The sequence below is a fragment of the Carassius gibelio genome, chromosome A2 (genome assembly GCF_023724105.1).
Source record: "Carassius gibelio isolate Cgi1373 ecotype wild population from Czech Republic chromosome A2, carGib1.2-hapl.c, whole genome shotgun sequence".
NCBI lineage: Eukaryota > Metazoa > Chordata > Actinopteri > Cypriniformes > Cyprinidae > Carassius > Carassius gibelio.
Window position 1 is genome coordinate 5,336,955 of NC_068372.1, and position 16,183 is coordinate 5,353,137.

The following is a 16,183-nucleotide window of genomic DNA, read 5'->3' on the forward strand; positions in this document are numbered from 1 at the left end:
GGGGCAAATGTTGTAAAGGCAAATAGTTAGGCAGCAACAGAAAATAAAAAAGGATTCATTAACATCAAGAGAACAGAAGTGGTTGATTATGATTAATCTGTTAAATGAAGAAATATACATACAAAAACACACTGTGCTACTTAAATACAGAAAAAAATTTAAAACTACATTATAAGTACATCACTAACTTAAAAATGAACCTCAAGGAACATATTTTTGGTTGTGGGATTGCCTGGTTTGTGTATACACAAACTGTTTAGGAGGGTGAAAAGACCTAATATTATCAGACTGAGTATTTTGTGTGACCGGGATAGTAGTTTAGAATTCACCTTCTCCAGTCGCATTCCAACTGCCAAACTTTGCATAAGATACAAATATCGAGTCTTTAATTGCATGTGCAAATGTGTGCATGTTAATGTGATTAGAAGTCTGGGGAAAGAGAATGAACCCTTTAATGCAAAGAGTCCAGCATGGCACAGACAGAACAGTCTGCTAGGAGCAGTGATTTTATAATGTAGAGGTAACTCATGAACCCCCTGCAGTTCCTTCATGGGCCCCAGTTTTGGAAAACTACATAATGTAATGTCTAATTCACTTCATGTTGTTAATAGCAACAAATGCAAAATATTTTCTGGTTCTTTGTATTTTTATGTCAGTGTTGTACAAGATTTTCCTATTTATATCAATGTGATAAATGTGTTAGTTCAAAAGTAACCAAAAAGTAGTTTGATTATGTTGACCAAAATGTTTAATTTAAAGTATTATGTCACTAACTATAATTTGGTTGTGTAATTTGGAATCAGCAAAAAACTAAAATGTGCATGTACTGTAATCTACCAAGCACTGCACACAGTCATGTGCTTTTGTATGTTAAAATGTTTTTATTTTTTATTTTGATTCTGCAATGTTGATTCACAGATATCTGTTTCATACATTACTGAATTAAGTCCTTCTTCTCCTTCAATGTAGTTTCTGAGAAAATATGTTTCAACCACCCTAGAACTGTCTCTAGTTTGTTGGCTTTGTAGAGATAGTAGCTACAGTAACAAAATGAGAAGACAAACACATGTAGTAACATAATGATGCTGCTGAGTGACAAGAATGCTACAATTATGTTCAATTAATCTTTTTGATGAATCCCCTTTTAAACAGTTTTTAGCTGCAGTTGCTGACCCTTTATGATGGCATGTTTTCTAACGCACAGAAAACTGACATCACAAGGGCTGTATTCCGGAAATTACTACCCACAATTTGAAACCAACACTTTAAAGTATTTCTTCTTTCTATATTTGAGTTAATTTCATTCAAAAGCAGAGGATATCCTACTGTACTGATTACATGAGATAAACAGCCAGCAGTATAGCAGACTAGAAATCCCAATAAAGCTGCACACCATTAAAATGAATGACAGTGTTTCCTGCCCCTGACAGTAAGACTAAACACCGTCTTAAGATCTTGCACTGATCTTCGGATTTGTAATCATATTCTAAAATTAACTTCATGCTCCACCTTCCGCAAGACAATGACAAGACATGGAAAGAAAGTGCTACTGACCAGTGTTATTGTGGTCAAATGTAAAATCTGCCAGAATATATGTACACACTGATTAAATTAATATGGCAAGTTTAATCCATTAATGTATTTGTCAGCATAAAGGTTTGTCTGTTTAGCATGACAAGACAATCAGAACTGAAGGACTTGAGACTGTGCATCCTTGTGCAGATACCTTTTTAATCATCACATTATATGACTTATATTATTATATGTAAGAAATTAATCTTTCATCTAGACCTGGATCTCTCAAAGTGGAGTCTACGAGCCATAGTCAGGGAGTCTGGGAAATAAATTTAGGTCGTTGTGATTTCCTTGATATGGATGGATTCGTGGGATCCAGTCAAAATTATATTTTCTGTAGAGTTAGGAATGTCAATACCCATTAAATTAAGAGTTTAACTTGAAATTGTAACAAATATATTACTATTGCACAGTTGAACATTAAAGCTAAATTTGAGAAAATAAAAATGGTCCTAAAAATATATATTTTTTGTTCAATTTTGGTGTTGTTAAATTGTTTAAGTTATATGATTAAAAATTATTAGACATGCTTATTGATTGCATTTTAATGTAACCATTAATACTGAATCCAGTGGGGGGGGGGGGGGGTTACAGGCCTTGCCCAAAAAGCTTAGAGAGCCCTAATCAGACAATGGAGTGTGTGCCTCAACACTGCTTCTGCCACCAATCCAAAAAAGAGTTGACCGTTTCAGCGTCACATGTTTCAGATCTTGTGACATAACATGGCAATACTAGATTGTTAGAGTTCCCTTATTTGGTTAATTTCCTTTTTTCATTAATGAATCAATTAATTGTTTATTCAGTTCACCTGTGTTGTATTAATCATCTCGTTTGCTCCTTAGTCTTTTTAAGTCCTAAGTTTCTGTTTATTCTTTGTCTTGATTTAATGTTGTTTCAATAGTTAATGTGTATTGTTGTTAATTAAAAACCCCTTTTACTTCTATTCCTTCGCTGTGTGCAGTAACTGCAACCACGTAGCTACTGTGACAGTAAACAGTTTTGTTTATTACAGGAGTGACACCATGTAGACAAGGTGTCAGTTTAGGTTACTTTTTTGAAGTTTATGAACACATCAGATGTTCTGATAAATTACATAATGATTCTGGCAGTAGGATTTGCTCCTGTGGTGAGCCAAGTTCAAGCTCATTAGAGAAGGCCCTCATGACAGCTATTTGGAGTTTAATGTCACTGTCATCCTGAGCTGAATGGGACCCTTTGAGAGAAAAGGATCCTGGAGAGATAGAGCCAGCACATTTGCTATAACAACAGGCTTCAGATTGTGGCGGGAACACTGAAGCATCCAGACTTAAAACAATGAGGAACGGCAGTTTTTATAAACGGTTCAAATTCTTTGTGTCATGATGACAGTGAATATAGATGATTGTGAGTATTTTTATCAAGAATTAATTCAAAACGTAAAGTGAAATTAAAAGTTTAAATCCCTAACCTTAAGTATTAATCCTTATTATAACTGCACCATCTGTGCAGTGCACATGAATCATATCTTGAATCATATAAATCAATGATTAGAATCAAACATTGTCACCTGGCAAAAAACAAAACTTCCAACAGAAACAGATTTTTTTCCATTCATTTTTTTATTTTTAAAAAATGATTAAGTTTTCTATAGCCATGAACTAAACCAATCAGCTACAAGCTGAATCAGAACATTACAAACTTTTTTTTTTTGAAGCCAAAAAGTATTTGAAAGTTTGACAAAAAGCCAAAAGTAGAAGTCTATGTACTTAAAGATTTAGTTCACCCCAAAATTTTAATTAATCTATGTTCTACTCACCCTCGAAGCATCCTGTGTGTATGTGACTTTCTTCTTTCAGAATAATCAAAGTTATATATAAAAAAAAATCTTGCTCTTCCAAGCCTTTCAAAGCCTTTCTATGGGGGTAAGCAGGGTTTTTTGTCAACAGTTCAGAAGACGTGAAATAAAGTGTGCACATCTGTAATAAAACATCCCTCACATGGCTCTGGGGGGTGAATAAAGGCCCTCTGTAGCAAATCCATGCATTTTTGTAAGATAAATATCCAGATTTCAAATGTCATGAACACTTTTTTTCTCACTTTCTTGGGAAGCGGAAGATGCAGGCAGATGTCATATTATGTCAGTGTTGTGTGGTCTTACAAAAACGCAGCCCCTGTTCTCCTCTCTGCTGGGCTCACTTGTTTGTTTTTAGATGCTATTTTTAACCAATGTGAAAACCCTTTCACACCAAAAGTGAAATGAAGAAGCCTCAGGCTGAAGTAACTGTCAATTAATGTCTGTACAGTAGAGGGCACAGCTCAAACAAACCTTTCTAGATTACTTAAAGAATAGGATGCTCATTTTTGATTATTAGGACGGTTGAATTGGATCAACAAAGGTCGGCAGCAAAGACATTGGTTAATAAAAGGGGAATAAATGCACACTGTAATAAATAAAGGAAAAATGTTATATATGTTAATTAAAATATTTAATTATTGCAGGTTTGTGTCATATTTTTACTTTGCATTCCACTGTCTATTATCATATTGAGGAATACTGAATCTGTTTTTGTGCAAGTGAGATTTGTAGATGCATGTTTGCAGTTAACTACAGGAACATCATGTTTCCACAGCATATACGCCTCTCGACACAAAACTCAATCCCGATTTCTTTCAAAATGAGGCCAGGAGAGCTGTCAGTTTTTACTTTCAGAACTCGACTGTTGCTTTCTATAAGAAACTACTTAACCTACAGTAGCTACCATCTTAAAAACTGTGCAGAAATGCTCTAGAACAACCATTCAGGACAGCCCCAGCATTGTGGTAGTACTTGCAGAAATAACACCACTCATTTTACCAATTTTTCTCAAGAAGTGTTTATAAGCTGATGCCTTCTGGATGTTTATCAAGACACTTCAGCTTCCTTATTTCTCAGTTCTTTTCTTTGAAATACACATGCTTGTTTTTCCCACCCCCTGGTTTCCTCTCAAACCTCCTCTTTTGAAGCTCTCAATGGATAGTCTTCATTTCCCATGAAGACAATAGCTGTCACGGATCTCAGCCTTTGTTTAGGCATTCCTCTGCCTGCCGGCGATATGAAGCAATTAGGTGCATGTGAGCAATTAGTGAGCTGAAGTTTTTTTTTTTTTTTTTTTTCTGTCACACAATGTTTTGTGGCTGGATGGATCTCAGGGCTCTCACAATTTGATCTGACTACGCCTATGCGTAAGCACCTCTAATAAATGACTTCTTCACAATCTCTATCCCATGCTTTGCTTTATCTCATCTACTTCTCTCCATCTTATCATATGAATGGTACTAGCTGGTACATGCTTGCATCTTCTCACTACGCCTGGATATGTGCATGTGTGTTTTATGTCAGGCTTCTATGCATTCCAAGCACTGTGTGTAATCTGACATGTTTGCATGGCAAACGTCACAGTAAAACATTATCTCCCTTATCAAATAAGTTGAGCCACGAAACTCTTTGACAGGTTTTGTCTCCTGCATTTATCATAGAAATTATAGACATTTAAACAGAAGAGGGACACACAAACATCTTTCATTGCAGGGATTCACATCATTTATTATTTTAGTACAGTCCACTGAAGTCATCAGCAAAGAGCACATGAGTGTTTCTGGACAGATGTTCTGCCACACTTCACAGACAATATTGCAATCTTTTCCTACTGGATTCAAGATGGACTGTATATAATACACTGTTTAGCCTTGTAATGAAGCAAGCATTCTTCCATTATAACCTAAAAAAATTCTGTGTATAGTAGTCAAAGCATACTGATTGTGAAATGTTTATCTTCATGCAATGCTCGGAGCCTTCGTTGCCTTAAAATGATGACGTGCATGTTTATAGTGATCTGACAGGCAAAGTGTCTGGATTAATGGAACACAGCCAAGAGACTCAAGTGTCTCTGATTGCTTGACATGAGATTTATGAAGAGCCTTTTGACTTCTGCCCTGTACAGTCCATTAAAGAGACATTGCTCATCCTACACATATCTCAGAGGGAGTTAAATGAGCTTTTACTGAGGTTTTCAGAGCTAATGTTTGCTAATCAGTCCTTGCTCACACAACACACTCAGCTGAGTGCACATCATTACTCTGCGCAAATTATTTTAAACACGCTTTGAAAAATGTCAAATAATTACAGATTGGTTAATGCTGATACAAGCAGGACACAAAGTAGTACAAACCAACAGCAATGATAAAAAAGACACATTTCTAAACATAATAATAATATAAGTCAGCGACATTATAATTAAAAGCTATAATAAAAAGAAAAAAAGGTACAAAAGCTGTCACTGGGCTGGTACACCTTTACAAAAGGTACACTTTTGTATCTTTTAGGTACCAATATGTTCACTTTAGATACTAATATGCATCTTTAAGGTACCAGTTTGGACTGTTTAGGGACAAAGGTGTGCCTTTTGAAAAGGTATCGCCCCAGTGACGGCTTTTGTACCTTTTTTTCTGAGAGTGTAGGAAAATTCTAGTGTCCAGTTTGCTCAACAATTTCAATCTTTTGAAAGCCTGTTTTTTCTTCATAAATCTGAAAAGGCAACACTGTTACTCTTCATGTAAGCTATCCATATCAGTGTAAATACTGTCACTAGAGGGACAATTGAGAATATCTGCAACAAGAGTATTTTACTACTGAAAATAGGTCAAGAATTGTATTTCTGACAAGAACTGAACCTAAGTAGTATATTATGATAGTAATCATAAAATACACAATCAAATCTATATAGAATAGAATCAAATCCAAAATTCGCAAGAAAAGACCAATCTGAAATTAGGTCATTTAAACAAACATTAGTGAGAATAGTTAGAAAATAATTACGAGGATGAAGATAACATGATTTACGATTGAGTCATATCTCGATTGGCACAGACCCTGAATCAACACTTCTCTGTCAGACATTTCTACAAAGTCATTCGCAGATCCTGATGTTCTCTAGTTATGTTTATGAGTGCCAGAATATGGCTTTCTTTATTTTGTAGATTTATGAGCGTTACCTGTGTCTGTCAAAATCACAGTTCATTGCCTGCTGTGTTAAAGACAAATGACCGCTTTGGCTTCAAGTACTGCTAGATTCTTATATATGTTCAAAATTAATTAGAGTTTGATTTTAAAGGACATAAAAACATCCATTTAGACAGGAACTGTACGTACAGGTGCGGTTTAATTCACAGTTAGTACCTAGAGTACAAAACACGTTCATGTGCTTCTAGAGAGAGGTAAGACACACACAAGTTCATCTGCAGCAGGAGTCAGATCGATCCTCAAAGCACTGATAGCAGATGTCCTCTAAAGACTGTATTTTAGCAATAAGAATCAGGTGTTGAGTGCAGATAGCATTAATACAATATGTGCGAGAATGTGTGTGAAGTTTCACTTTTGGGTGTCACTGTTTGACTCTGAAAACAGCAAAAAACATAATAATTATTTTGCATTTGCCAAAATGCAATGGTATTCATATGTTATAACTGTGGCTTAGGAGTCCAAATCATTTCTTGGGCTACAGTGTATAAAGGGAAGTGAAAGTTTAATAACAATGCACTAGTGTGTTGGAACAGAATAAAAGTTTAGCTGCTTTAGTGTTCAAATCAAATAGAGCTCGATGTTTAGGCACTTCTCTGATTTACTTACAGAAACGAGAGTTGAAAAGGGAAAGAAAAACGAAGGATTTCTCATTAGTTTTGCCTGCCTTTCCTCTTCTCTCTCACTCACTCTTTCTGCCTCTATAACTTAAACCCGCCCCCTGTTTCATTAGCAGGACCTGCCCTATAAATACTCTCTTTTGGCAGAGAAACTTACTCAGTGCCCTCAGAAACCCCCAGACTAACACATCCGCGTGCCCAGAGCTGCCAGTCATGAAGGAGCTGAAGAGCAAGGCGTTCTGGAGGGCCGTTTTGGCCGAGCTGGTGGGTATGACCCTCTTCATCTTCCTCAGCATTACAGCTGCAGTTGGAAACCCCAACAATGACAAACCAGATCAGGAGGTCAAGGTGGCACTTGCGTTTGGGTTGTCCATCGCCACTCTTGCCCAAAGCCTGGGTCACATCAGCGGAGCCCATCTGAATCCAGCTGTGACACTGGGCTTGCTGGCCAGCTGTCAGATCAGCTTGCTGAAGGCTGTCATGTATATTGTGGCCCAGATGTTTGGTGCAGCGCTGGCGAGCGGCATCGTGTATGGCGTCACTGATGGGAATGCCCTGGGGCTGAATACGGTGAGTACGATGATTTTCAGTTTCTCTGCTGACTCACCCCTGTCTCGGACTGCTCTGTTTACATGATTGAATCACTTATCGTAGTTCCATTTCAGTCTACCTGCTACTGTAAAATAATCAATATGTATGTTTTTCAATAAATCTCCAAACTGGAATAAGCCGATTTGCAACTGAATGTAAATTTTAGTCTAGAAAATAGATCATGCTAAATTGCATGAATTAATAATTAGTTACAAAGCTAGATGAAGAAATATAGAACTTTTCTGCACTTTTAAAAATACATCCAATTTAAATTAGGTTTTATATAAGTCAAGAATACAAACAAATCTAACTACAGTATATTAGGTTAAACCAAGAAAAGCCTTTGAAGGGTTCACACAAGCAAAAATCTGTCCTTTAGGTAACAGCTTTGATATTGTTCTTTTTTATGGTATGCTGGTACTTATTTTACAAAACGTTAAAAAAATATGATTAAAAAAGGTAAACAAACCTAGTGCATGGGTTATTTTTATATTAATGGATACACTCTACAAAAAAAATAATAATACAAAATTAGAAAGAAAAAACATTATTATATAAAATTAAATATATTAAAATTATTATATATATATATATATATATATATATATATATATATATAATTTTATAATTTTAAATATATAAAAAAAATGTTGTATAATCTTGTATATATATATTAGTGCTGTCAAACAATTATGTGATTCAACAATAATTGTGATTAATCAGATCAAAAATAAGAGTTCTTGTTTACATGATATATGTACGTGTACTGTTTATATTTAATATGTTTTTACAAATGCACACACATACAGTATATATTTTGAAAATATTTACATGTATATATTCTTATATTTTATTATATATATAAATATATTTAATTTATAAAAACATTTCTTAAATACAGGCATGCATATTTATATACATTTATAATTTTCATTAACTTTTTTAACAAACTAAAATAAAAATTCAGAATGAATAAATCTATATGGTATTTTAAAACAAAATTACTAAGAATATAACTAAAATTCAAATGAAAACGGAAAATATAAAAAATAAAAACTGATTTAAAATATGAACAGAGACTATAACAGTTGCTCCCTGAAGTAAGCCGTCAGTGCGTCAGAGTCCGTGGCTGTGAATGGGCGTGTGTGTAACGACACTCTTATCATCCGTCTTCAGAGGTGGCCTTCTTTCCAGTGATTATGTTTTCTTTACATTTCGAGGCGTAATGCACTTGTTTGCTTTGCCAGTAAACATGTTATTGCTGCGTGACATCAGACGGCTGTCCTCAAACCCAAAACTATTTCTTACTTCATTTTTTTTTACCTCGAATATGAAATTTAAATTATTATTTTTACTTATACTTCATTTTTGTAAGTGACAAATGAGTGTTTCCTCAGCTTTAATGGATTGTGATGCTTATGCCTGCAAATAAATGATTAGAAATACTGATTAGTGTAGTTTGAACTTACACACAAATCTAACTAAATGTAATCTTTTTATTTACAGATTAGCAGTAATATTTCTCCCGGTCAAGGTGTTGGTATTGAACTCTTCGCTACCTTCCAGCTAGTGTTGTGTGTCATAGCAACCACAGACAAAAGAAGGCGGGACGTTACAGGCTCCGCCCCTCTGGCCATCGGCCTCAGTGTTGGTTTGGGCCATTTGACAGCTGTGAGTAATCAGCATTCACTCTTCTGCTGCTGTCTCTTTTCTGCATCAGCGTTCCTGTTACTGTTGTACATTTTTCCAGGGTTGCCATATGAATGCATAAAGCAACATGAGACAAACAGAGCAATGCTTAGTTATGTAAATTAGTTTCTGCCTAAGCAATTAAAAAATGTGAAGCTTATTTCACCCACAACTCTTTTGGTTTTCTGTGTAGATCAGTTTCACGGGATGTGGAATCAATCCGGCTCGATCCTTCGGCCCTGCAGTGATTCTGCGAGATTTTACCAACCACTGGGTAAATTAAATTACATTTCTGTTTCTCCTTTGAAAATCAATTCATGATATCTGAACATTTTAAGAGAAGGAAAATGTTAAATATAAACCATTCAGAATCTTATCAGAAGACAGAATCGACTCGTGTTGAACTTTTATAGTTAATGAGTAACAGTGATATTGTTTTAAATGAATGCCTAGTCAAGAATAATCTATAGTACACTTGGTAAAATCACAAGTTTGTGTATTGTTTGCTAAGGGTTACTTGTGTACATAGGGTCCCAGATAGCACATGTACATGCAGAGACGTCTATTTAAAGGGACAGTTCATCCAAAAATGAAAATTCGGTCATTTACTCATCATACAAAATATGATATTTTAAATACTATATCTAAACAGTTTCTGGTCCCAATTGACTTCAATAGTATTTTTCCCTCCCATGGAAGTCAGTGGGGACCAACAATTGTTTGGTTGCCAGCTTTCTTTAGTGTTTGATACAACTTGAAGGTCAGTAAATAATGACTGTGGTTTTTATATTTTTGAATGAAATGTCCCTTTAAAGTGCATCTTTTGTAAAGTAGATGTATTTTTTTTGCTCAAGAAGAGAAAAATCTGATTATATTGCATAATTACATTGGAGATTGATTTAATTGCAACTACATGCCAACTAACTCTCGTTACCGTATTAGTGGACTGTTAGGATTGGGTTAGGGTTGGTACTGTAGAATAAGTTGACATGTACTTACAAAGTTACTTACAGTCAACAGAATGTCTAAAGTGAACCAAAACATGATGCAGAAACAATTTTCACTCAGAAATTGCTCGTAAATGTCAGACATGGAGAGTAACACATTGAATTAAGCATTACATTTCAACCTGTTCTCCAACCAATATGCTCGTATAGGACACTTGTCCAATCCCTGAAATACGACCCATAAGAGCGTATCCTACAATTGCGCCCCTATCGGCAAAAGGTTGTTTTCATATTAATGTTTTGTACTCTTTTATTCGCACTCTGGTTTGCGTTTCGTGTAGTTCAGTTGGTAGCTTATTGCGTTATACCTTGATATGTAATCATGCAATCATGGGTTCGATCCCTGGGAACAGACGTGCACGAAAATGTATACGCTCAATAAATAATAATTTAGCATGATTTCTGTGAGGGTTAGGTTTAGGGGTGGGGTTAGGAGTGGTCATTCGAACGAATAAGCCACCTACAGAAGTAAAATATGAGGAAATACTGTGAGATCGGTGTAAAAAGCCCACACATTGCATTTAAATAAACGTGCGTTTTGATTGGTAATGACGTGATACATCATTTCATGATGACAGACGCAACGATACTGTCATTATTTCTACGCCCGCTAGAGGGCGCTTAACTTTAAAACGTAAATATAGGTCGTAATAAGGTGCTTGCACAAACGACTTATGCGGTCGTTTTTTTGTTGGAGGACAGGCTCTTAAATTTTGAAGTAGAAAAATGGAAACAGTGGGTCTCATTCACTAATTTTTGCGTACAATTTTCATATTTATACGCACATTTGAACTTCTCACGAGAACTTTCCGCCTAATTCACAACACGTGTGTACGCACATGAGCTTGTTCTTAAACTCGTTCTTCTGTTAGTGAATTTGGAGTCTTCTAAATGAGCGCCCGCGTGCACGAGGTCAGTAATTAGCATAATTCACGCCCAAACCAGCTCCATATAAGGGCTTTCCACAACGAGGCACTTGTACAGAGAAAGACAATTATGGCACCGAAACAAAAGACAAAGAAAAATAACTTTCACGATAATGAACGTGAGGTTTTGCTGTCGGTGGTGGAAGCCAGGAAAAATTATTTATTATTTAAAAGTGTATCCACTGGCATAATGGGCACAGGTAAAAAGGATGCATGGTTTATAACACAGGCTTGGAGATAAGGTGGTGAGACTGAGAGTGGTTGGTGATGTGGTTTAGATGTGGTTCCAGTGAGTTGCATAAATCAATGAGGACTTCTCTGGGCAACCTAAAGCGACTGAACAGCCATTCGTCACTCTCAGCGAACATATCTGTGCGCTCTGTAAAGACGCGCTCTCTCCTTAGAGCACGCGCCGCGATGTCTTCAAGCAGTAACAAGTGTGCCATGCCTCTAAACACAAGATGAGACACATTAATCACCATTTATATAAGGATAGATCAGGTGATTGTTGTTTGGACCTCTAATATTATATATATAATATAATATATATAATTGGAACTGTAATTGTAATTTATCAACAACATCTAATTATATAGGGTTCTTAACACATGCTTATAAGGCCCCGTTTGTACATGATTATTGCGTACGTGTGGTATAAGTTGTTCTTGAATCTTTTCGTACATTTAGAATAAATTTTAGTATGATAGTTTTTGATGAACCATGATTTATTTGTGAAAACGTCCGTAAGCACATTTCACGCAAAAATCTGTGCCTACGCATATTTAGTGAATGAGACCCAGTATTTTCTCGAAAAATACTCCAATGTAATTTTGACTTTTTTTTGCTATATAATCAGATTTTTTTGCAATAGTAACCAATTTAAGCACCTTAAGCATATTACTAGCATATTGACTGTTTAATAGTACTTGTAAAGCACATATTAATGCCTTATTCTGCATGACCATATTTTAGATCGCTTAATCTACCCAATACCTAAACTTAACAATTACGAACAACTACTTAATATTAATAAGTAGCAAATAAAGTTTTGTCAAAAAAAAAAAAAACCTCTTAGTTATTAGTGTTCCCTATTCTAAGTGTTATTGTAAAGCCTAGCATTTTAGCACTGGCAAATAAATTTTACTGTAAGTACAAATATACTATAAGCATAAATATTTTTTGAATTTGTTGTTTCCGGTCAGTGTTTTTTATTGATTTCTCTACTGTTTCCAGGTCTATTGGGTAGGCCCTATGTGTGGAGGTGTGGCGGCTGCGCTGGTCTATGACTTCCTGCTCTTCCCTAAACTGGACGACTTCCCTGACCGCGTGAGGGTGCTGGTGTCCGGCCCGGCCACAGAATACGACGTCAATACTGACGATCCCCCTGCTGTCGAGATGTCATCAAAGTGATTTGATACTCTGCGTATTTAGTGTATGATATTCTTCAAGACCACAAAACATCTGTAAATATACCTGTTCTCCCACAGGGAGATAGCATTAATTGATTATATGACAGTGTGGGATTGCAAATGTAAAACCGTCTTTTTAGTTGTTCAGAGATACAGCTAGCATTTTGTATTGACTGATTGGAGATTTTTTTTGAGTATTGTTGTTTTTACTCTCATTTAGTGAATCAGTATTTACCTCAGGAAATGTATACAGTTTTCACTATTTTCTACTTTTTCTCAAATTGTAGAACAACTTTTTTCACTTTGTATTGTATTATGTGTACACATTGATAGAGTTGTTTTGTAATTAAACTTCAGGATTTTTAATCTTAAAGGTATGTGTGTTTTTCTTCAAATTACAAATGAAATTCAAAGACAAAAAGTTAAAATTTTAGTTGATGATTTTGATTCGCACATATGCAAATGGTAACCATCACATATCAATCAATTACATTTTTCTGAATCAATAATATATATTTTGGGGGGGGGGGTGATGTATGCATAAAGTTTCAAACAACCCTGCTGTGTTTAAATGTGGCAAGGGACTAAAAGGGACCAGAGGGCTATAAATACTAAGGCTAATAAGGGTAGCGAGACACAAATGACAACAATCACGAAATCACTGAAAGGAAACAGGAACTCCAACTACAAACTGAGACTAGATAACAAAACAAGAGCTTTAAAGACACAGAACCCTGATAATAGCAATATTTCAAATTTCAAATGTTTTGATATTTCTGTAATTCAAGAATTTCTTGAAAAGCATCAGTTAAATTAATACATACATTGAACCTTCTTAAATCTTGCATGGGTCTTAACTTAACTTAAAATGTTGAAATTAAGCATTTTTTTATGTGTTTTTGAGGAATGTGAGACAAGTGAATTTTTTGGGAGGATTTTGGAGTGAAATGTGACCTGAATATGTTTGTATGTGTATGTAAGTGAACTTGATGCAATCCGAAGCATATCTGAGAGTAATCTTGGTGTGACACGTTATAAGCTATAGAGCAATATGAAACAGTGTTAGACGCTTATGAAAGAACTGTCTGAACAGCTTACACCAAACAAAGTTAGGTTTTCTATTTTTGCATATGCACAAAGACCAACTTGTATTTCACAATATAAACATTTATAAACAAGCATAACAATATTATTCAAAGTATGTAATTGTTCATACAATTTATATAACTGATGTTGATTTTAAGACCATGTCCTAGTTTCATTGGCTGTGATATTGTGTGGAAATGATTTACCATCATTTTCTTTCAGAATGGTTTCTCTGAGAAGAGTGACGTAAAGTGCTGCATGTTTTTAAACAGGAGCATGATGTGAAGAATACCAAAGTCAATAACCCAAAAAGTCAGTCGGCACATGAATGGAAATATTTCATACAGGTGAAATAGGCCATCACGTGCTTCTGGACAAAATGCATAAATGATGTTTGATAGACTAGTAGCCACCCCATGGATAAAGCCTGGAAGCCCACCTCCCTCCTTTGTGCATCTTATCCTGTCGTGTATCCTGCTCCACACCAAGGAATGTTGCATCTCTTTTTCCTTATTGTTCCCAAGGTCATATAGTAAACCAGTGTCCCAGTGTAAACCAGTTTGAACAGGTAACCCAATAATAAACAATTAAAATGTTTTCCTAATAAAAATGCTGTTTTCCAAAGTTTACAATCTGTAAATAAAAGGTTGCACATTTATAGTTTGAGACAACTTGTGAAAACATTTTGTATTTTTCTCATTTAATTTAGAAAAACATACTTTTCATTACAAATTATAAAAGAACTGATGATTAATGGCACATGCTGAAACAAATTAGGTTAAATATATATATAAACAGTAAGTGCTATAAAATACTATAAACTTCTAGTTAAAAAAAATAGGGTCCTGCACCTGTCTTGCTTGAAAGTTCATACAATTATTTTGGAAGCACATTATTTTACAGTCCTGTTTCACATATGTAAATATAAGTAGTTTACTTTTATAATAACTGTAATAACCAGATACTAACCCTGAACCTACCTCTAAACCTAACCTTAACCCGTGTACTTATTTTTTACTAAGTACACTGTAAATGCATGTACGGTAAACTAGTGCAGCCATTATTTGGCATTCGATATTTAAGTATTCAATAGCAAATGAAATATTCTTGTTGAATCATGGTGCCATCTTGTGGTGTGACTGACAGGAAAGCATGTGGCATTTCAACCCCTGATGCTCCACCAGTAAAGCACAGTGCTAGCAACGCCAAGCTCACGGGTTCAGTTCCCAGGGAATGCATGTACTGATAGAATGTAGACCTTCAATGCAATGTAAGTCACTTTGGATAAAAGTGAATGCCAAATGCATAAATGTAAATATTAACTTGGATATTCCCACCTCTGTCTTTAATTCAAATGCAGCAGTAGGTGTAGCCATCAGCCAATCAGAGTTGTCATTTCCATCACACTGGGTTACTGTAGGTTAGGGAGAACAGTATCACTGAAGAGCATACTTGAGAAATGTGACATGCAGAGAAAACAAAGAAATAAATAATTGTAAACAGAATGTTTATGACAACAAATCCGGGAAAAGACTCACTATATATCAATGCAATTTATATTGAATTAGTTTTTATATCTGATTAATCCAATCATAGCTTTTGTTCAATAGATATAAATGTTAAACTCATGTTTTCTTTTTGCAAAAGTTTCTTTATTCAACTACTGTTGTTTCTTGTCAGTCCCTTGTGTGTGTGTGTGTGTGTGTGTGTGTTTTCCCTTCTCCTAGGTCTACAGATGTAGTCTTTGGATTCATTTTTCAAAAATTTCCTTGGCACAAAAGTTGTCATGTTACACTCGGGAAGGAGTGAAGAGACGCAGGAGAATTCTTTAAAATATAGAATTGAATCATCAACAGGCATACACAGGAACTAAAAGACATTAAACAGCAGACAAAGATCTATTAAGGTACTATTAATCACAGAATGGGCTTTACTGACGAGATGCGCATGACAATCACATGCAATGTATCGTGCAGCCCTTGTTTGTTGATCCCAAAGTACAAAGTAGATGAGGAAAACTAGGATGCAGAGTCAAAGTGGCGCCATTACTGTCTAGAGTACGTGGAATGGTGGGCTGTGATTGGTTGAGCAGATATATCACGCTCTGCAAAAAAGGGAGACTGGTGTTTGTCGAGTTTTGGAAAAAGGAAAATGCTTCTAAAAATTATTAATATATATATATATATATATATATACCAGTGAAAATGTAATGCAATAACATTTGCAACCAGGGTTCACTGTCAAT

At 35.3% G+C, this 16,183-nt stretch overlaps 1 protein-coding gene across 1 annotated transcript; it reads left to right on the forward strand.

The window, feature by feature from the left end:
• Positions 1-7,373: 7,373 nt before the first annotated feature.
• Positions 7,374-13,225, forward strand: LOC128024722 (aquaporin FA-CHIP-like). The gene is made up of 4 exons (XM_052610739.1): positions 7,374-7,800; positions 9,328-9,492; positions 9,704-9,784; positions 12,677-13,225. Exons 1-4 carry the CDS (start codon positions 7,444-7,446, stop codon positions 12,851-12,853), a joined length of 780 nt encoding a protein of 259 aa, XP_052466699.1. The 5' UTR covers positions 7,374-7,443; the 3' UTR covers positions 12,854-13,225.
• The last annotated feature ends 2,958 nt before the right edge of the window (positions 13,226-16,183 follow it).

Excerpts from the sequence above, each read along its gene's own strand:
- LOC128024722 (XM_052610739.1), top strand. The coding sequence starts at position 7,444 with ATGAAGGAGCTGAAGAGCAAGGCGTTCTGGAGGGCCGTTTTGGCCGAG. Across the intron at positions 9,493-9,703 it reads GTTTGGGCCATTTGACAGCT|ATCAGTTTCACGGGATGTGG; the intron begins GTGAGTAATCAG and ends TTTTCTGTGTAG. Across the intron at positions 9,785-12,676 it reads GAGATTTTACCAACCACTGG|GTCTATTGGGTAGGCCCTAT; the intron begins GTAAATTAAATT and ends TACTGTTTCCAG.